The sequence below is a fragment of the Struthio camelus genome, chromosome 10 (genome assembly GCF_040807025.1).
Source record: "Struthio camelus isolate bStrCam1 chromosome 10, bStrCam1.hap1, whole genome shotgun sequence".
Lineage (NCBI taxonomy): Eukaryota > Metazoa > Chordata > Aves > Struthioniformes > Struthionidae > Struthio > Struthio camelus.
Genome location: NC_090951.1, coordinates 6448317 through 6471918, shown reverse-complemented (window position 1 = coordinate 6471918; position 23602 = coordinate 6448317). Strand labels below are relative to the sequence as shown.

Here is a 23602-nt window from a genome sequence, read left to right as displayed (position 1 = left end):
TCTTAAGAGTATTTATTCACCCTTTGATTTTCTACAATCCCTTTCAAGAAGTGTGTCCAGAGCACAATTCATGAGCCAAGGAGGACATTCTTTAAAGCTGTTATATCCCCAAGACACAAGACAGAATTCCTTGGGTAACTGCTGTAGTTTCTTCCTTAACATAACACTTCTGTCACATTTCTAGTCTCCTATGTTAAACTGTTGAGTTTTTGTGCAGTTCAGAACAGCTCTAACAGAGCTTTCCCTAAACACCTTGCTTACTTCATATCTTACTTCATGCTGTTGCTCCTATTACCTCCAAAGACAGCCATTCCAAGATCACAAGCGTCTCTGCTAATCACAGGCTGAAATCCAATGGCAGCTGAGCCTTCAAAGTGCATGAGGATGGTTTTTTTAGTACTGAGCATCACAAAGGTCTGTTTTGGATGTATATTTAAATGTATGCATGAGGGGGTACTTGGGATTGTCTACTGGATAGTTAATATTTGAAATGTCACTTATTCAATATTTGTAACTTAACCTGAGTAGTAAGCCTCAAGGTTAACAGAGGAACTGATAGCAAGACCTATGTTTTTATTCCCCGTCTGATTATACATAGCAGTGTAATCCTGCTTTGCACTACCAAATGCAGTGTAATTGAATGAGACAAAAGATAACTAAGACTGTTCTACAGTCTTTTTGTTGTTGTTGTTTTCTTTTGCAGTGACTAGTCTCTAGCTCCCTTTCTGAGACAGTTTCTTGAATCTCTGACTCAAACAGAGACATCTCTGAATGGGGTAAACCAGTAGCTGCAGCACTTCTGGGACAGAAACTGCAAACTGTTAGGAGAACGTTCCCCTTTTCAAACATAGGGGCAGCTGCTTTCGATCTGTGGCTTCTCGCTGCTATTGTGCGAGGGAATCACACTCTGCGAGTTTCAGGAGCCACAACAGAGAGTAAGTAAAGCTGTGGCTCATTTAGGACTGGGTGTTATTTTAATGAGCTTAATAAATCCTATCGAGAACTGAGAGTTTCTCTGGCATCTCTCCATCTGACCTCTGAGCCTTGCACACTACGGACCCTACAAAAACTGCACCAGCTCTAAGCGGCACCAGTTTCAGCCATACCAGCAACCCTAGTGTAAGTAGTTCCCCCGCTTTAGCAGCTGTTTTTCAGCATGAAGTTGATTAGACTTGCTCTGAACAGAGCTTAAATGACACTGTACTGCAAATGGCTTCCTCAGCCCCAGGTCACCATGATGAGGAGGAGGACAGAAGTCTGGGAGGTACACACTCATGCAGAAACAAACTTTTTTTTTTTTGTGAAATAAATACCCATAAAAGATAGGGGGTTGGCATTTTTGTTAACCAAACTCATCATATGGTTAAAGCTGAATGTTAATATTATTCTTGTAAAACATGAATGGCAAGGATTTGTTTCATGTGCCATATGGATACTGACCTTCAAAAAGCAAAATACATTAAAGCACCATTTATCTCACTTTTTTAGAAAAGCAGGGTAGAAAGACATCTCCTAAGTTGTTAATCCTACAGTCATGGTTATCAAGTCATCATGGTCAGCCATGTCATATAATCACTCACATCAAGAGAGATGGTATCTGGATCAGACTCCATCTTAAGATGAGCAGGGTTTGCACCCTTTCCCCCGAAACTTAAAGGACGCTTCTGGAAAGGATTTCTAAGACCTTACTGCAGGAGTGGTTAGGACTGAAAATGCACTGGAGGAAAGACTGAGCCAGCCAGCAAACTCTGAGGCAGAAAAAACATTCACCATAGAAACCTAAAAATGACTCAGAATGATGAACTAGTATCGTTTCAGAAAGAAAGTACTATCACACCTATTTTCTGGCCACAGGACAGTGTTATTAATGGATATGAATTGTAAATTATATATTCTTGGTCTGTCTACTTTGGAGCACTCAAAACTAAAAAAATACTTTTATAAAATATTTCAGTGTGCTTTAACACCACGAGCTGATAAGTATGGTAGATAAACTGAGACAATTAAAAGCCCTAGGGCTAAATATTTTTATAAATGTCATTAGCAAAACAAAACTTCAACTAACCAGGGTGACCTTGCTCTTTAAGGTGCTGGAGAGGTTGGTGTGTGCATAGCTATGAGTATAGCGCTGTTTAAATAACGTATCACAAGCTACCAGTGGTATAATGCTTTGTGACTTCTACTAAGGCGTAATCTATAGCTTTCGACACAGATGACTATGGAAAGATCTGATATACTAGGTTCTTGTGTTACTTAGGGGAATATATAATTTACATATATTAAAAAAATTAATGTTATACTACTATCTGTTAAAGCCATCTTTCCTTTCTTTTTCTGACACTCCTTTAAAAGGATTTTCAGTATCTAAAAATAAAACAGAAATACCTGAGGGCCTGACTCTTAAATGAGAATATTCACAACTTCCTAGACTCTTCATGGTGCAAAAGGTCATGGCAGTCTAATCTACTACAGAAAAATGAAGGCAACCTGAGCTATGCTTTTCCTTATGCTAGATCTATGCTGCTCTTTTTTTTTGTGTGCAGTTCAAGAAACTACTAAATCTGCCATGTGACATAGGCATAGGGCAATCACTTTTGTCACTAGCAGGGGCATAAAATTTAGGCAATATCTACAGTGATTTCATGTCATTCCTAATCCTAAACTCTCACTCTCCATACTCGGAAGGCTCTGAGGAACCTCTTGGTCTGCGCTCAGCGCTCTCCGTGCGCTTCCCATCGCATCCCCTGCCTTTATGCTCTTTTGTGGAGTTCTCCCGGATGCTGCCGGCCTTGCGCTCAGGAAGTCATCCGGTAGCCCCGCAATCCCGCTGCCCGGCTCTGGCTCTCTGGCACCCCACTACCTCTCTATGTTGTCTCTGGCCATAGGGAGGCCGAGAAGGGGAGACAGGTTGTCCTCAACTGAGTCTTGGAAGACTTGGCTTCACAATTAAGAAGCTCAAGATATACAGCTTTCATATAGGCTACAAAAGCATTTTTAGGCCAGGGAAGCATAGCTGATGTACTTTCATCGATGAATTAAAGTATCATTCATACTAAGCTACCCTTAACAAGTGAACTCATGTACCAGTAACACAAACTACTGACTGAATTTGTCCCATGGAGTTCCCTGATCTCTGAAATGCAGAACTGGGTTATTTTAGTAGAAGTTGATTCATCAGTCGTGAATTTCATTTCAGAAAATGATGTAATTTTTGCTTTTTGGCTCGCTGTCTGCTCTCCAGTGTGACAGCAGCTTTTTTACATACCCCAACAGTCTCAACAAACTTTTGTAAGAGATTGAGGGTTGAGGAGAAAATGCTGTTCCTTCTTCATTTCCCTCAACACATTTTCTGGTGAGTCACTTGAGTCTAGTGAATGCTTTCTAGGGTCAGCAAAAACAACCCCCTTCTTATTTTGGGGCACGTGTATGCAAAGGATACCAGTCCTGGCAACTCTGGAGATAACAAGTCTTGAATCCACTTTACCACGTTAAAAAAATAAACAAACCTACCAAATTCAAAGCTTTTAAACTCGCTCTTTACGTTTGATTAGTGCTTTATTAGTGCTTTATATTAACCTTCTATCACATATGTAACTTTCGTATATGACTTCTTTTGAAGGTTTTGCACTTGTATCAAATTATGAGTCTAAATAAATTCAAACAAACATTTAGCACTTGGATTTGTCACAAACAAACGAGAAGATTGTTGTCCCGTTTCAGAAGGAAAGGGTACAGATTTATGCAGATGTAAAGCAGTCTGTAGACAGATGTGGGCAATTATACAGCTATATGCAATAATCCCGTATAGCACAGGGGGAAACTGTTCTCTTTGTCCATATGACTGAACACATGGGCACAGATTTAAGACAATAAGTAATAAACTGTTTTGCATAGCAAGATAAAACAGGGGCACAGAACTGAACACTAAGTATTTTCCTTTTAGCTAAACTTTACTTTATCTTTAGTCAAAATTGTCCCATCTTTAAAAGGTACATTGTTTTCCTAAGCAATACAACAAAGAAAACGAGTGACTTGTATTGGTCTGATGAATGCAACTATCATAGTTTCTGCGCTTAATAAAAATGTTCTCCCTCAAAAATTGTATAAAATTCATGATTTTGAACTTTAAACTCAGGTGATGAATCCTAACACTTGGGATGGAGTTTTAGAGTATGGCTTCTGAAGCAGCTACAACATTTTAGACTGAGCCATCACATTAGTGCCCAAATTTTATAAAACTTAAGAAATATGGAGACCATCTGTGCAGTTAGCTGCAAACTACTTTGCAAGATTTAATGTTTGGGAAAATAAACTTGCTAACAAGATATAAAAGGAGCCAGTGGCTGGAAGTTTACCCTACATAAATTAGAAATGAGATGCCCTTTTAGCATTAAGGTTATAACATTTTACTTATAGCACTTAGGAAAATTCACTAACAGCAATGGTGCACTTTCTGTGAATCACTTCAAATTAAGATGCGGTGATTTTCTAATAGATGTGGTTTAACTAAATCAGAAGTTGGGACTTGTTGCGGAACTGGTGAATGAAGATCATTCCTTTGTAACCTAAGATAGGCTAGATGGATATAATTGTCCCTTCTGGCCTTAAAATCTATGAATCTGTGAATCTCTAAGTACCGCTGTCATAAATAAATAATCAAGTCTAGGTCATTACACTGAAAAGGAATATAGGTTCCTCCTAAATGGACAATGCCACTTCCGGTGGCATGGTTACTTCTTCTACACCTTTGTATAAAAAATTTATTCTAGCTCTGTGCTCTAGTTTTTGTCATAATATTACCAAGAAGTTGCATCCCCCAAAGTTTTATAGCCACAGACCAGTATCTTGTCAAAAAAAAAAAGAAAAAAACAGTGACAAAAAAAAAAACTGTGATACTACATTCATACATTCTGGGGGTTGTTATTTTAATAGGTTTGTATTTTTAATTTTCAGATTTTTACTACACAATAAACTTACCTAAAAATCTCAAGCCCAAACATGCAGAGTCTCTTTCACCCTTGTTCTACTGATCATCTAGTGAACAGGATATTAGTTTGGTATTTTAAACAGGGGTTAAAAACCTGTAAGTTTAGGAAAAGCATGGGGACCAACTGTTTAAGAGTGAGTTCTAACATGTGAATAGAAAATAAAGTGCATACAACTCTCATGAAGCAGAATTGTCACTATTTTATACTGTCACAAATAACAAACTAGCTCAGAATCCAGTTCATGAGAATGAGAAATTTTCTCACTTTACATGCAGCGTATTTAGATTATCACAGGATGCCATTCATTATATGACCAATATGACCCTACAATTACTTAACATGATTAGATTTCATATTGCTGACTTAGGAATCCTTTAACTAGAGGGGCATTAGACAGGGGAAAGACCCTGGATCTTAAAATACATATCTTGGGGTAGAAGACAGCCTGAAAAATCTCTTTCCTCTCTAATAACAGCTACCATAAAAATTTTTTGAAGTGAAATAGATTTTTATGTTGAAGAAAAAACGTGATTATATACCTTGAGCAAAACTGAAGTCACTTATTGATTAACTTGGACAGGACTCTCCATTGCTAATATCTATGGTATCGGAAAGCTTTAAAAAAATGAGGAAGCACATCAGCAAACAGTTTAAAGTGGATTCTTTCAGACATTTTGTTTGTTATCTTGAAAAAAAAATATTTGAGGTTATATGGCCATCAGAGGAAGTTACTAAATACCTAAAGAATGCTCATCTGAGTAAGACAAATTTCCAACAAAACGCAGGAGATGATGTACAGATGATTCACATGCACTGTTCTCCCGCACTGCCACCTTTAGAGAACTCCTTCTAGCAGTTAAAAGAAAACTGATGAACTTGCCATTCTTCTCTCCTCAATGGCTGTCATCTAACTAGCACATATTCTTCTTACTTTTGTTGTAAAATATCTCAGATTCCCTTTAAAAATAATTCGCAGATTCAAACTTGCCTTTTAAAACCTGCCCTGATGACTTGTAATTGTCTGCACTAACAGAATCAACAAGGCAGAAATTGTAAAGATAATGTAGCATACGGTACTGCATGTTTTGCCGCTGCCCTGTACTGCACAGTACATATGTTGAACGCTGCATGTGACATTCAACAGCCAAGGGCAAGGTCTTTTCCTGAATAACACCATATTTTTACACTGCAGAACTAACATCTTTGCTTTTTGTGCTCAACAGCAATAGTGAACACTGATCTGACAGCTACTCCATGTCGGATTTTGTTACCAGCATATACTGACCGTTTCATCCAATGAACAAGTAAAACACTATGGCACGCTACAAATTAAAGGCAAACGCTCATTGTTCTGAGTTCTACCTGTTATATTATTAAATAATAGTAACGATGATTAGTATCCATGTAGTAGTATAGATTTGTATGGAAATAATATTTCAGAGTAATAACTGGGGAAGTACATACCTCTCTAGGGAAATCCTCTGATTATTTAAAGACAAATGTCACTTTCAGTGTCAATCATTCTCCCATGACCACCTAAAGTAGTTTCTTGTTTCCTTGGAATTAAAATAAAATTTGTATGTGCATATCATCTTGAAACCTTCAATATATCTCCATAAAGTACATTTCACTTTCTTATCTACAAGTTTAGTTAATATCCCTATAAATATTCCAGCAAGCACGAGGTTTTTGTTCCTTACATTAGGCTACAGCTGAGAAGCATAATAAATTAATACTTCCCCCAATATTTATCAGTATTCCTGTTGAAGTAGTAAACATATAACACTCTCCCATCATGGGCGATATTGTTTATTTCTACATTATTTTTTCTGCGTGCACCTTTGTAACCAACTGCTCTTTGGAGAAAAGGACAGGTTGATAAGGGAACAGAAATTCCATATGTAGTTCCAGAGCTGTCTGATCCAGATATATTCTTGTTCGCAGCAAAAGAAAATGGGTATTCATCTCATGAGTTTGCTACCAGTCCCAGTATGCTAGGAACCTCTTGATCTTTTCAGGAAACTGCACTGAATAATCTACTAGTAAAACTGGTAAACACAAGCATCATACAAGCATCAGCTAGCATAAATACCAACTGCAGATATTCAGCGTGAATTAAAATATCTTCTTTTTTCCCACTTTTATACAGTTCATTAGGCTCCAAAACAGATTTTCTTCAGCAAAATTTTCATTTTGTGGACTGATTTATATAAAAATTACTTTATTGCACCTTTCCCCTTTTCAACACCAGATCTGAAATCACTTTGCAGAGAAGGTATTCTTTTCAGGTAAGGCACATGAAGTGAATGGTTGAGGAGATAAAGAGACTAGAAACAAAAAGCCAAACTTTCAAGCCCCATCGAAGCAGTCTGTCCTCCAGAGCATTGTTACCATCTCTGCAGAAACCGCTGGGATAAGTACAAGAACTACTTGCATTTTTCCTCTTATCTTTTTGGCAAATGCATGGTAGCGTATCCTTCCTGAATTCAAGATGGCTTTAATTCCTTCATATTGGATGAAGAGCAAATACACAGCTGCTATCATGGAGCACGTGTATGTTCACAACCCAGTTCACCGCACATTCACTTGTTCTGCTCATATTGTAAATACTGAATGTTCATACAAACACTGAAAATACAGACTATTAATCTCTAGCTTCAAATGGGGATTATGTATCTCATTTAGTATAAAAAATTGCCTATTAAATGACTAAGAAAACATTCTTTTTAAACTCTTGTGATCAGCTGACCTTAGTCCTCCAACCCGTCTTTCCCTATTACATCTCAGAGAATATATTACTCTTGCAGTATAACCTCAAAGTCAACAAATCCTGATGGTACCAGGTCAAGGAAAGAAGGAAGTTCAGAGATGCTTTTGGGAAACTCCCTTCCAGCAGCCTAGTAAATCTAAATTCAGCTTAATTGAGTCAGTTCATACACCCCCTTCCACGCACTGTAGAGAACTTAGTTTTCCAAATGGAACGTCTTTTTCCAAGTGGACAAGAATTAATAAAGAATTAGTAAATGATCAGTAAATATTTTAAGAAAAATTTCTATATCATAGAATCATAGATTAATTTAGGTTGGAAGGGACTTTTGGAGGTTATCTGATCCAACCCCCCTTGCTCAAAGAAGCACCAGCTTAATTAGGTTTCTCAGGGTCTTGTCCAGTCAAGTTCTACGTATCTCCAAGGCCAGAGACGCCACAGCCTCTCTGGGCACCTGCTCCAGTGTTTGACTGCATGTATAGTTTGTGTTAGGATAGTTTGTGTTAGGGATGATGGTGAGGACATTAGAAGACTATAGTGGGCTCATCAGAAGACTAATTAGGTGCTGGACTCATGACAGTCTCTGAACAATTTATTTGCTGTTTGTTAACAGTCCTTTTCATAATTTCATAAACCATTTGCAAGTGGAATCTCAATACTAAATGTCACCCTGCAGTTTCTTAAATTAAAGCGTAAATTTAAGCTTCCATTCATAAACTACTTGGAAAACAGCATGGGTCTTTCTTAGAGTACCAATGTATGTTGGTCTGTGCACTAACCCTCACTTAATAATAAGCAGGCAGCTGCAGCCTTCCACAGATTCAGTCTGTGACTGGCATAGTGTCATAGAGAGAACATATACTAGCCTAATCTCAGTGAGACAAATGCAGGAATAAATCTAAGAAACCCTAAATTTAGAAGAATATAGTGCCCCGTTCTAGGGAGGCACACAAACCCTTCGCCTCACCATTGCTGTGTACGCAGGTAGGAGCAGCTGAGGTATTAACACACGCATCTGACTAAAAAATGGATGGAAAATTGCCTAAGTAATATATTCACTACTTATATATTCAATACTGCTTCAAGCACAGACATTTCTAAATGGCTCCTCAGCTTCATCAGAGTTCCTGTTTCACCCTGACACTTGGTACGTCTCTGTATGCTCAATCAACAGAAAGAGCAGACAACCATCAGCATGAAGATGTGGCCCAGGCTCCACCTATAACCCTTACAGTAAACCCTTAGGCATTTTGAGCAGGATGACAGGATCTGTCCATCCCTGCCTGAGAAACTCCAGTGTTGTTCTCTGGGACCTCTTTGAAAGGAGTAATGGACTCCATTCTACAGCAACCCCTATCGCTGGAAGTACTGCCAACGCTTTGCTGAAACCCTCCTCAGCAACAATGAGGGTCTAAAGGAACTCAATTCACCAATTAAAAGAACTCAAGATTCATCAATTAACACTTCCTCAGCTCAGCTAAGGCTGAGGTCAAGGAATGGTGATCATCTGTTGCCAACGTCACCTCACAACAGGATCTAGGGCACGAGGACAGCAGGAAGGCAAGCTGATTGCCCCCTTCGGAGCGTGCTGCTCTGGTACCACCTCCAGAGGGGTCTCTCCCGTTGCTGAAGGACTTCCATGGCAACATACAGCTCGGAGCCTGCCATGCAGTATGGTGCAGGCAGGGTCTGACTCATCGCAGACATATCCAACTTCCACAAGCACAGATGTGTTAGTGTCTTTCATCTACACTGTAAGCAAACTGTCCTCCCCACACAGAGGCCATCTAATTGCTCCAAAACACACACTTATGTTAAACCGATGAATATGCTTTTATTCTTTGCATCTCTGCGTTTGGAGCGCTGTTGCCACTTTTTAAACATAGATTTCTAACCAGCTACACTATCAGGCTTTTTAAAATGCATCAGTCTGATGAATGCTGACAGCTTTCATAACTGCCTTTACTACTGTCCATAATATAGTTTGTTCCTTCTAGGCACTCATCGTAAGTTGGTTTTACACTGGACAGAATTCAGATCTCAAGCACACAAATTAAATCTGCAGTGAAAACCAGTGCAATAATTGAGCCTAGAATTTGGCCTACTGACCTTGCTCATCTGAATGATGTTTCTGAGGGCACAATGGTGTATTATTCTTCCTCTTTGACAATTACTCTTTCATAGATAATTTTTAGAATTTTATGTGACATTTTTCTAGGATGTTGCACTGGTCTCCTGGATACTTACTTTAAATTCTGTGCTCCTATCATGCCATTATAGTTGTCTACAGTGTGTTTCTTTTTTCCTCTTTCTGCTCTACCTTTCTTTTTGGCTCATTTCTGTGCTCTGCCATCACATTATCTGCTATTTGATGGGACAGCTTCATTTGTATAACCAAGAAAATGAAGAATTCTGCTGAATTCTGATAGAAATCTTTGTGTTTCATGACTTTTTACTTCTCTTATTATTCCACTGTCTCACACACTGCTAACTCAGCTTTCCACTCAGAGGATCTCCCCTCAACTTTCTTCTACTTTGTACCACTATCTATTTTTAGCCCTTTCGTTCTAAAACCTGTCCCTGCATGACGTTATTCACAAATTTGACTATTCCTACTATCTCTGCCCAGATGATTCAAAGAGATACTGCTCTGCTCCAAACTAGTTTAGAGTCCTATTCTATAGTCCTATCATAATTTGGAGATAGAAAGCATTATATGGCTATGATTTATCTTTCTGACATCTCCTTATCCCTGTCCACCTGCCAATATAACATGGACAGAGTTCTTCATTTTCCTCTCCCTCCTGTTTCAGTCACGGTGGACAAAATACCATCCTCACTCACCTGCAGGCCTGTAGGTTGGGACTTCTTTTTGACTAGGTGCTCTCTCAAATGTATTCATCATTTTGAAAATACTTACTTCTCCCTGTACACAGTATCTATAAAACATATCCTATCACTTGAAATTCTTTATACACTATTTCAAAACCTTGCTGTTCTGCATCCCTTTTCTTCAAGTAACTACCACTTCAGCTTCCAGCCCTGAAAGAGAATCAAGGTGTCCACCTCAGTTTTTACATCAGTGACATCTGCCCTAATTGTCCATTTGTCAAATGTTTTAACACAGAGCTTTAATTTTTCCCAAGCTATCGTTTCAATACAGGGCGTGTTCCTTGACAATCTCTGCAAAGCTATCAAGTTGTCCTCTTTCAGATATCACTTTAAAATTCACTTCTGCAATGATGTTTTCAAAAACCTTGGTAAGGAGAGCATCGTACATCTGCTACTTAAGCTGATCAGTATCACCTTGTACTGCGATCTCCTGTACCCTCCTGCTGTCTCTTTTCTCCACAGTGTAAGCTTTATAAAGCCAGGAAACTGCCCTTAGACAATTCCTCTCAGCTGTCATACCGCATGAAGCTGGTAGAGCCTCTTTGAACAGGTGAAGCTCAGGGCAGCATTGAAATCATAGGTTCTCAACACCTATGGAACCCATCAAGTGAGGAACAGCTCCCCAAAAACTAGGCTTTTTATTTCTTTGTGCTCAAGCTTACCACTTTTCTGTAAAAAGGATAAGGAAATATTTTTCTACCTACCACACAAGAACATGTGGCTTATTTTATGACAGTAGTACCAGTAGCATTTGTAAAGCAATGAGTCACTGAGCAGTAGTAGAGTACAGGAGTTCAGATACTTATTTATACAATGCTATAGCTGAACCTTTGTATTCTTCTACGTGAAATCTTCACTTCTGGCTAAGCTTTGGGATGGATGTAAGAGTGCCCAGCTGAAGCCCTGGCCTTCAGCTGAATTTGAACAAAGCCCACATGGTGGAAAAAAAATCTGAGTGAACTTTACAACAGAACACTAAAATAAGCTAGACTTGAACACGGTAACAGGAGAACAACTTGCAAATGAACATAAAAGCAAACAGACAGCATTAATTAATTCTAATGATCTCAGGTACAGCTTTTACATAAATTAGTAATAGCTTCCTGCATTTCTGGACATTGCAAAATATTCCCTGAGCATTTGCTTTTATGTTAATGAAAAGCATCTTTAGTTATAGTCGTGTTATGTTTTTAAAACTGCTGCTTATATGCTTCTACATCTGTTTAGAAACATGAGTATTTTTAAAATATGCTGGTTTTACTGATAGAACTGTGGTATGTTCACATAAACACTGATTTGCTTAGAGTCTCTTGAAGTCCTATTCCTGTCCTACAAACTTATTTTAAAGTAATAACAAAATACCTTGTAGTATCTATGTTTAAATCCCAGGGTTTCCCACTTCAATTTTACTTGCTTCTAGTAAATTGAGAATAACCCTGCTGACCTGCAGTATTGTAAAGGAAGCCTAGGCAGAATCAGGTCCTTACGAGGTTGCACTGAACTCTTCCTCTCTGATAAACACGTGCACATCTATCCCATACGCGTTCTCTCAGATGATACAAAACTGGAGAATCCCATAGAACTCAGCAGAGAAACACTTGAGGATGTGGTCCACAGTGCAAGAAAGCTGAGAGCCACACATGCACCCCAAACAGCCAGCTCTTTGTAGAGCTTAGCAAAATATTTTGTCTCCGTGAATTTTGATGTCTCATTCCCTTTTAGTCATATGTGTTTGTCACAAAAACAGACATTACAAGAACGGTTTTGCTTAAAGCAAATTTCATCCATGTCTCCATTTTCTTATACTATCAGAGTACATTAACTGTATTTTTAAGTCTCACTTGTGACAGTAAATAGGAACTGCATTTATTTTTTCCTTTGCTGATCTATATACCAGGAATGTAGTTATTGTTTTAATGTACACAACTAATTTAGTGATATAGTAAAAATTACCAGCTGTACTTTACTACTGAAATAAAACTAAGCATTTATCATCAAACTCAAATGTTCTGTATAGAATTCTAACATTCTAAATTAAATTGTGCTAACACGTTTGTAGAGGGTGTGATCAGAACGGACTAGTTTTAAACACAATGGATATTAAGATTTTGGTATGCCCTGCTTCTTGCTATCCTTTTCTTAAGAAATATGAGCACCGAAAAATAATCATGAACTAACTTACTGTACAAAAGAAAACAGTGATTTGGTAAAGGAAATGCAACCATTATGCTTTACAATAGATGGAAAACCCCACATTCTTTGGATTTCCACATACGTTGTATGTGTCGATTAGTGTTTGTGATTGAAAGGAATTTGAACTATTTATTGAAGGACAGATCTAAAGAGGTCTCCTCCACTGTTGCATAGTAGTTCTTTTGATGACAGTGGTGTATATTTGGACTGCAAAAGAAAAATACTGTTCTTGCATATAAAGAACATTGTCAAGATAAACTTAACTTAGCATCTCTCTTTTTTAAAGGACACTTTTCTTGGACCCTTGAAAATGGACTTGCTTTCCAAATGGAAACTTTCAATATTGTTTATAAAACGATTACATTTAAGAATTACCAGCTGTTTGCTGTACAACCTATCCACAATAAACCCCGGGGAAGAAATACATTCTGTATCATTAACATATACAACACGAAAGGGTTTGCATGATCTGATTGTCTGCAACGACAGGGATTACACACGTTGCCCAAGAAGTCCCTTCTTGGTCCCTGCGTCACCTTCTAATTCTCCTTTTCCAGTCCTTTCCCACGAAGTAGTATTGGCCTATAAAAAAATTCCCTTCCTCTAGCACAAGATTCTGGTCTGTAATACTATTCCTGTTTGCTCAAAAAACAGCAGTGAATCTAGCACTTGCACCATAGATATTGTTACACATACACACTTAAGTATCCTAGTAAAAAAAAGTAATTTAGAATACATCCTTTAAGCTATAATGGAAGAGGAATGTGGCTGTAACAGACTGGGAGACATGAGCACCCTAAGTTCTGACCAGGAGAAAGTTTCAACCAACTACATGAAAGAAGACAGGCACACGAAAATGGGTTCTGCTAGGAGAGTCAGCAACAGAGACAAACGACATCAAAGGGGAAAACACAGACCTTCAGTGGAAGTGGAGATGGGGAATCAGGGCAATTTTCAAGAGGAAAATGCAGAAAGAACTAGAAATGAGCAACTGAGAGGTGAGACCAGAAGTTCAGTTTTAGTGAGCCTGAATTCCAGATGAAGGTGGGACTTCCAAGAAAAATGGCATAAGGTGACTAGAGATAAGAGTTTACATGGAAGCTATAGCTGGTTGTTTTTCTGCAGGCTACGAGCCAGCACCTCGTTTGATCTAAACTGCTAATAAAGACAAGCTCTTTCTGCCAGAAGACTCCTTACACAGAGGAAATCATGTTGCTTACGAGAACACAGAGCTAGGCTTTTGTTTCATTTTCTTTAATATAATGGGATGCCAGGGAAGATAGTTAACGGAGTTTATTTATCTAGGCAAAACACTGGGTTCAAATAATATAATCTTAGGATTGTGAGAACTGCATTTGCAGGAATAATTTCTAATTGTCTCACCAATACTGTAAAGCATAATTAACTTGCACTGCACTTCTGTCTTTCAAAATAAACCTGGAACATCAAATCACATAGCAGGAAGCCTCTATGATGCTACTGTCTATCAGGGCAGGAAGATCAAAGCTGCAGGTCGACATACAGGGAGCAGCAGGAGTTTTTACAGCATTCATTTGGTCTGTCTTAGGCTTCACATGTGTATGTTGTAGGATATGTGTACTTAATGAAATGGTTTGCAACCTTATTTGATATCAGGCCCTTAAATGTTTTCCCGTGGAAATGCAAAACATTCAGAATTTCACTACCAAGTTTAACACTTCTGCCAATTCTGAGAAGACTGCAGAAAATTATAAATTTATATGCTTAAAAAGAAGAAGAGGAAAGAGAAGAAGAGCAGTATCTTCTTAACATTAACAAGGTGTTCACTGAACTTCCTGGAAAGATGCCATTTGATGTTTTGCCTGTGAATGATTCAGCCCAGGAATGTTTTCCCTTTTATTTTTATGACTATCTATCTAGCCTTTTCTCTTCCATTTCATCCTTTCAGGTGTTACATAAATTTACTGTTGGGGGGTTTTGCAGTTCACAGATTGATTGGATCTACTCTACTTCTTAAACTGTGGGTCAGACTTTGAAGAGAGACCCAGCATCCATGCCATAATTATTTTTCTAACATGAAGACTGACCACTCTTGAAGATATGGTCTCATATATTTGCTACATCTGGAACAAATGCTTTGATAACCAGCTTTTGAGAAATTAAATACAAATACAAGAGAAACACAAATTACAAATGCAAGCAAGCAAGAGAGATAAAATTAATGGAATAAATTACTTCTTAAAGAGGAGGTAACTAAAAGGAGGAAGTTAGGGCAATGATGAATTTTAGAAGACAAACATGTTGAATCCGATGGCCTTTATCTCTCTCAGAAATCTTATTGCCTTTCTTTACTTGGCGCTTTCTTCAAACACTGTTCTACATCCTTCCCAACACCCTGAGGTGCAACATGGGACAAAGACCTCCAATGAAAAAAGCACACAAAACAGTACAAAAGTGCTGTAGTTTACAGTAACGAAAAGCAGTTTTTCTGGTGCATGCCATGAAAAAAGTCTGCTGCTCCATACTGAGCCCTAGCAGAGACTACCTGAGCATCACAGTTTAAATTGTTTACATAAGAGATATGCATGGTCAAAGAAGTGGTGATGACTTGTGCTTATTTTGGAAATCAGCATGGAGATACGCCATCTTCCAAACCTTTCTGGAAGCTGACTGATCTTCTGGAAGGTGGTCTTTTGGGAGCATGAGCATTTTTATTTATGCTTTGTAGAGCTCATGCTCTGAACTGTGAGCCAAATATACTGTGTTCTCATTTTACTATTATAACTATATAAATAATTCAAAAGGAATTACCCTTTTTTAACCTAGCCTAGATTTTTTTTTGATAAGTTGATAATAACACTGCACTGTTAAATGAGTGATTTTGACCCTGAATCTTCTATGAAGGAGGAAAACGTATGCGTTGTACTCTGCATAAACAGCACTTGATCACCAGATCATACTATTGTTTATGCAGGTCTACATATTTGTACCATAACTGTTTGTGCTTCTTTTTTTTTTCTAAGTTCACACTATGTTTAAATTCCCTTTAATGTGAATTTTTAAGAGAAAGGATTTCATATTTCATTTATGGCTTTCATCCTAGTTTGCATAGTTAAATATAGTGCTAGGTTTAAGACTACTTGAAAGCTAAACAGTGGTGTTGAAAATGCATTTGCACACATCCATGGTCTCATTCCATTTGTTCTATTTAAACTTATTTATACTGTAACACATTAACACCTCAATTCATCCAGAATTAGTCGGGAGACAGAGTAGAGTAGAGTCCAGGCAACTAATGATATATGTCAAATTCTAGCAGCCTCTTAACTGCAATATTCCTTCAGTAAACTTTGTGGTCATTTCAGTTTTATTAAATTTAACTATTTAATATTCCAAGCCAAATAAAGTGAATTCAGGGACTAGCAAGGTCACTTTGGGGAAGATTTTATTCAGTTCTCATTGAAGGCAGAATTGAGGGGGAAAATGGAAAATCAGACACTGAAACAATAGATATTTTGTGTATATTCCCAGAAATGTGTATTACTTATTCTAGGAGAGGAATGAAAATATTATATTTTTTAATCACTACTTATCACAGAATTATTACTCATTAAGCAAACTCATATGATTTTGTATAACCTGAAGTAAATTGAGAAAGAGCATTACTTCATATAATATCTGTTAAAACAAAAACACACCATAAAAAATAAAAATAGTGATGTTATTGCCCTGGATTGTGAATAGAAGGAAAATGGGACAGACAGCACTAGCTGGGGGTAACAACCCGAAATTTCTGTCTCCGCTGAAGCACTTCACTGTAGGCATGCAAAGAACACAGTGGTGCTCTGAAGGGGATAAATAGCAGTGGAGAACTGAAAGCCCCGACAAAGCAAAGAGGCCACGTTGAGAGGTCAAGTATGTTTGATGCTACCCTCAAATGCATTCAGCAATGAACAATGAGACAGTAATGAGGATGAGGCAAATATCGAAGCCGACTTTTTATGCATCATTAGTCAAGGCAGTGGGTATGATGGCTGAACCAAAAAACTCGATGAAAACAAGTAATTTTGGACCAACTCAAAATTTTGTCATTTTTTTCCCCAGCAAAACAATAAGCTGAAAAGTAGTGTGATCTGAAACAAAATAGTCTGTCTTCAGTTTCCTTAACCTTTTCATTTTAGTTTTGTTTAGTTAAACTTGACATGAAGCATTAATAGTTTTGTTCTGAAAATGCTGAAATGAAATGCTTAGTCTTTCCCAAATATATTTGCTGAGTATCTTTTCTGAAACCGTTTATTAAATTTGACCCAATTTCATAAGTACTTCCATTCTCCCTGATGATGTGTCATGTTGAACTGGTTAATCACATTCTCCATTGCTGGTATTTTGTTTCCCAGGAACAAAGAATTCTCATGTTTTCTCCCTTTATCCTGTTAATTGAAATCCATAGTGCCTCATGACCTAAACACTTAAGTGTTTTCCCATATTAAAAAATGCTTTCCAAGTAATTGCTTCCTTTCACTTTCCCTCCCTGTAGTAAAACAATAATATGAAACTGAATAATCAGTATAGTGAAATTTAAACACATATATGAGTGAAAAAAGGTTACACTGAAAATATGTTTTGTGTGTGACTGGGAAAATGGCAAGGTACTTTTCTGTACTTACTTCACTGAGCAAATTCTGGTGGAATGTAATGGATATAATGCATCAAAATAAAGGCAGAAGTTACTCCTAGGTAGCATCAACCTGACACAAAGCCTGTGCTTAATCCAAATTCCTGAGTTAGAAGGGGAGGAGAGATGCGTGTATTAAATAGCTAGTACGGGCAGAAGAGCACTAAACCAGTAATGCTAGCTCTGGTCTACTGATTTTAGCAGCAATGTAATTTTTTTCCCCAGGATATATACGTATGTGTTTCATTCCTTGGTATACTGAGTTGCAGTAACTAAAGTAACAAATCCACAGGCAACCACAGTTCCAGTGTATGATATACAGTCTTCCGACTACTCTCAGATATGAGGATGAGAAGTATTTTAAAGCCATGGATAATTTGGTTGCTATAATTCAACAAAATCATAATAAGTCCATTAGCTTAACAATTGAAAGCCACACATCCCAAACGAGGACAAAAAAATGCTAGTTCATTTTTTGTGGGTACTTTCCTCTTTTCAGACAAATGATCTCAAACTTGCCTAGATTAAGTTTCAGTTAATTGTTTTGCCACACTGAGCAATTCTGAAGGGGCCTGTGCTAAATTCAGAGGAAAGAAGATGATTCTTGCTTAGCTTCTACCGTGGTTCCATGCAGATGCTTGATAAGGCTGAGCACAGGATGGAGCTGCTTGGGAAGCTGCAGTTGGGCGCCCTGGAGATGGAGGAAAGCTGTCCACTATGACTCTGACACAGATATTTGAGCACAGTTTTCACGGAAATGAGTTGAGATAGAAGTATATAGTGCTTAGCTGCTAATGACATTAGATTCCTTTAGGGAACCCACCAAGATTTTCATGAATGTACAGTTCCAGTCAGTAGGCAGACAGAATTAATCCACTGGTTTGGTCTAACAGGGGACCTAAAAAGAACAATCACTTACACTACTGTAATTGCTGTTCTTCAAGGTTAAATTCTCCATACAGATTCCTCTGTTGTTCATTACACATGAAACGATTTTTCTTTGAACACCAATGATGAGAACTATTATATTAGCTATCCGCTTAGTATTCTTCTAAATTAACAACAATGCTTTTGGTTAAGAATAATGATTTTTTTTTCATCAGTGGCATCTTTATCCTTCGTAAGCCACATTTTCAAAAAGTAAAAAAATGTAAAAACCAGGAAATAAAACTTGGAGAGACTACCAAAGGTTTTCTAATCATACCCCATGTCCTGGCAGATTGCAGCACTGAACCATTCCTAGCAGATGTTTCTCTAACCTGCCCTAATACACCTCAAAAGCCTCGCAAAGTTATCCACCCTACTGAAATCATGCTTGACCATCATGCTTGAAATCATGCTTGACCAATCTGATAGCCTTCTATGACGGAATGACTGGCTGGGTAGATGAGGGCAGAGCAGTGGATGTTGTCTTTCTGGACTTCAGCAAGGCTTTTGACACTGTCTCCCATCACATCCTCCTAGGTAAGCTCAGGAAGTGTGGGCTAGATGAGTGGACGGTGAGGTGGCTTGAGAACTGGCTGGATGGCCGAGCTCAGAGGGTTGTGGTGAATGGCGCAGAGTCAAGTTGGAGGCCTGTGGCTAGTGGTGTCCCCCAGGGGTCAGTCCTGGGTCCAGTCTTGTTCAATATATTCATCAATGACCTGGAGGAAGGGACAGAGTGCACCCTCAGCAAGTTTGCTGATGATACTAAACTGGGGGGAGTGGCTGACACACCAGAAGACTGTGCTGCCATTCAGAGGGACCTGGACAGGCTGGAGAGGTGGGCGGAGAGGAACCTCCTGAAGTTCAACAAAGGCAAGTGCAAGGTCCTGCACCTAGGCAGGAATAATCCCATGCACCAGTACAGGCTGGGGACTGACCTGTTGGAAAGTAGCTCTGCCGAGAAGGACCTGGGAGTGCTGGTGGACAACAAGTTAAACATGAGCCAGCAGTGTGCCCTTGTGGCCAAGAAGGCCAATGGGATCCTAGGGTGCATTAGGCAGAGTGTTGCCAGCAGGTCGAGGGAGGTGATCCTGCCCCTCTATTCAGCCCTGGTGAGGCCTCACCTGGAGTACTGTGTCCAGTTCTGGGCTCCCCAGTACAAGAGAGACATGGCACTCCTGGAGAGAGTCCAGCGGAGGGCTACCAAGATGATTAGAGGGCTGGAGCAGCTCTCCTATGAAGAAAGACTGCAAGAGCTGGGCCTGTTCAGCCTGGAGAAGAGAAGATTGAGAGGCGATCTCATCAACGTGTACAAGTATCTGAAGGGGGAGTGTCAAGAGGATGAGGCCAGCCTCTTCTCCGTGGTGCCCAGCAACAGGACAAGAGGCAACGGGCAGAAACTGAACCACAGGAAGTTCCATCTGAACCTGAGAAAAAACTTCTTCACTGTGAGGGTGACAGAGCATTGGAACAGGTTGCCCAGAGGGGTGGTGGAGTCTCCTTCGCTGGAGATATTCAAAACCCGTCTGGATGTGATCCTGGGCAATATGCTCTAGGTGACCCTGCTTGAGCAGGGAGGTTGGACGAGATGATCTCCAGAGGTCCCTTCCAACCTAAATGATTCTGTGATTCTGTGATTCTGTGACTGCTTAACTATCCATACCAGTACAAAGTTTTTCCTAATGATTGATCTAAATTTCACTTGCTGCTATTTAAACTCCTATGACTTTTGGTAGAATTCACAGAGAATAGTTTACTTCTTATTTGCATCTACCTTTAACTTGAAGATATCATTACGTTTCCCCTCTTCCCTAAAGTAAATTAATCTCTTCAAGTTTCACTCGGCAGCCAGTACAGATCACTGATTATGCTTGGGTTTTCATATGCACTCTTCCCCCATTTGAGGTCTTGCCAGTGCTGAGATAGCACAAACATTTCTTCAGTTGTACCACAGTCTGTTTTCCACAACAGCATTCACATTCAGCTTGCAGTCCAATATAGTCCCCTTATCCCTCCGTGCAGAAGTGCTCCTTAAACTGCTATTCCCTACCACAGGTTCCTGAAATTCATTATTTCTGCATAAGGACTTTGCTTTTATGCTTTTGATTTGTATTCTTTTTTGAAATACTTACTTCACTATCAAATTTTGGTGTATTTACGCAAACATTGCATTCATAAAAAATATGAATTTTTATAAGCTACAAAGTAGCAAAATCTATGTATGCTATTGAGAGTAAGTTTTCTGGAGTAAAACATTGTAATATGATTTCAAATAATTGGTTGTCTGCTCAAGACAGCTTCAAGACATGAAATAGTATGGGGACGCTTATAGGGACATAATTAATGCATGTGTGAATTCAGGAGAATGATCAGTAAGTGGCAATATAGCAAAACATACTTTATTTAGCTCTTTCGAACAAAAGCTAGCTGAGGAAGGTAACAATAATAGTCTCATTTTACATAAAGATTTTCACAGAAATCATGTTTTTATTACTGATCTTAAGGCTCTCTTTTGCTGCTTCATAGTGTGGCTATTGCAGGTTCCCAGATCAGATTTGATCAGGTGTTTAATGTTTTTTTCTAGTATTTTTAGAAGTGGAAATGGCCTTCCTGTCAAAATACCACTGGGGCTGCTACATACCTCTTATGCATTGCCAGATCTGTTCATGGGAATTCTTTGTCAAACAGAAACATGTAACCGTGATTCCTAAACATTATGTCAAGCTGTTTATACACAAGCCAATTAGGCTCTCATCAGCAGTTAGCATAGTCTATATAGGATCCAATGAGAATATAATATTAGACTGCATCCTATGAAATTAAGATAAGTCTTCATGTGTAAACCAAAGTGTTAAATTTTGCCTAGCCTGGGTAGGCCTTCAGTGTCACAGTCATTTCATATTTTAGGCACCGCATTTTAGGAGCTGAATCTCATGAACATGAAGGCACCTTTACGCTGTCAAAGAAGCCTTTGTAGCTGTAAAAGACGAAACTATTTTTCTTTCTAATATGATACTTTTCCCTTTTTTTTCTGTTAGGTTGAGAGGATTGTAGACAAAAGGAAGAACAAGAAGGGCAAATGGGAATATCTCATCAGATGGAAAGGCTATGGAAGCAACGAAGACACCTGGGAACCTGAGCATCATCTACTGCATTGTGAGGAATTTATTGATGAGTTCAACGGACTGCATGTTACTAGAGAAAAGCGATCGAGACATGGGAAACAGGCTGTCACTCCAAAATTTTTACGGGAAAGTCGAGGGTCATCTGTTGAGAAAATATCACACAGACCTTCTGAATCTGGGAAGTCTAAAGCGTCAACACATAAAAGGAAGAGAATTAATCCATCTCTTCAAAAACAGAAAAGAGGATACACAGCAAAGCCAGCATCTGCTAGTGACAGGGCTGCTAAAACTGTGACTTACCGAACTACTCCCAGCGGTTTACAGATCATGCCACTGAAAAAGCCACATAATGGCCTGCAGAACGGAGATGGCAGTCATGAAAAAGATTCTAGACATTTTGGGAATGGCTCACAGCAGCAGAACACGGATTTAAATGATCATGAAGGAGAACACAATTTGCCGGGCGTTTTGGAAGTTAGTAACGATTCGCCTGTTGTGAATGGAATTGGTATGTGATTTAAACAACTACAGTCTTTTTTTCGGGGTGGGGTGGAGGGGGCTAATTGCAGCAACTGCAAACAAAGAGCCCACTTATGGAAAAATTGCTGTCACGTGACATAAGTAAGTAATATGATACGAAGCACATTAAAAAGTTTCACACTCTTTCTCCATAAATTACACCATTTTTCTACCAGTTGGCTTCTCTGTTTCCCACTGAGTGACATGAAGCAATGTGCGCTTTGGTACATGCCTTTGCAGTATAAAGTTCTTGTGGGGAAATGATGACAAGGCACAGAGTAGGAATGACACCTGAGGTATATATAGTACTGAAACTTTGTTTCTCTGTATCACCAAGTAACAAATCACTCCTCAGTTCTATGTGCCCAGACCCAATGGTCTAGAAAGATCAGAATTATTTTAGAAACAGAATTAGTACCACTCTTGCTAAAAGCATCCTAGTAAGTTTGTCTGAGTAACATTCAAATTCTTCTGTATTAACACTAGTCATATTTATGAATAATTACTGAGAAGTTTCAGGTCCTCATCTCTGACAGCGCCGGGATACATTCGAAGTTGTAAGACATGCTTTACTGAAGCTCTAAAAAGCCTCGTAGTGAACAACACAACTTGCTCATAGGCGAAATTTCTTTCTAATCCCCATAGTTACTGACTGGCTTCTTTCCCAGTGAACAAAGGTTTATATTCTCTATGAAATCCTATGCAGTTTAATGCAACTAAGTAGCTTCTCATTATCTATAAGAGTCCAACCTTTTTATTTTTTATCCTACTAATCTTACAGCCTCGACGATGCTTTGTGGTAGTAATTTAACAATGTGTTGCATGGTTTATTTGATCAGGTTTTTTGTTGTTTTTCTTTCTTCTGACTTTACTTTCATCAGTTAAGCTCCTTTCCTTATATGAAAGGATGAAGGGGGAAATGTCCTGTCAATCTGTAGGCAGCCCCAACCTTTTCAGCCTTCCTACCATGTGGAAGTCTTTCCAGGTCCCTGATTGTTTTCAGTATTCCCTTGGGCTTTTGGGGGGTTTTTTTGTTTTTATTTTTTTTAAACCTTTTAAAGACAGCATGAACTGTTCCAAATGAGTTCCTACCATTTACTGACACAGTGGTGATATAATCTTTTTTTTTCCTGCGGTTACACACAGTATGAAGATGCTCATTGAGTGATACACAGTTGCTCTTAGTTAGTTTTCCTCACTGGTTACAGCTAATTTAGAACAAAGCTATATGTATTATTCCTTTCATTATGCATTTAATCTGCTTTACTGTTGACAATTCACCTTTTTGTTATGACTCAGTGAAGATCTTCAAAATCTTTCCTAGTTTTTACTCTACTTTTTTTGTATTCTCTTCAAATTTTCCTATTACACATCTCACTTCTCTTCCCAGTTCATTAATACATATATTAAATAAACTAATCCTTGTGCAGGTTCTTGGGGCAGCCAACTACTAATCATTTGACATGCTGAAAAGTAACCATTTGTTCCTATTATTTATTTTTATTAGCCACTTTCTATAGCCCATGATAGCACTCATTTC

General features: G+C 38.6%; 1 protein-coding gene across 1 annotated transcript in view; it reads left to right on the top strand.

Annotated features, from left to right (window-relative positions):
* CDYL2 (chromodomain Y like 2) overlaps positions 1 to 23602 on the top strand; it is a 63659-nt gene that overhangs the window by 13462 nt on the left and 26595 nt on the right. The window contains exon 2 of the mRNA XM_068955801.1: positions 21457 to 22051. Within this exon, the coding sequence (XP_068811902.1) occupies positions 21457 to 22051 (595 nt within the window). The remainder of the gene's footprint in view (positions 1 to 21456; positions 22052 to 23602) is intronic.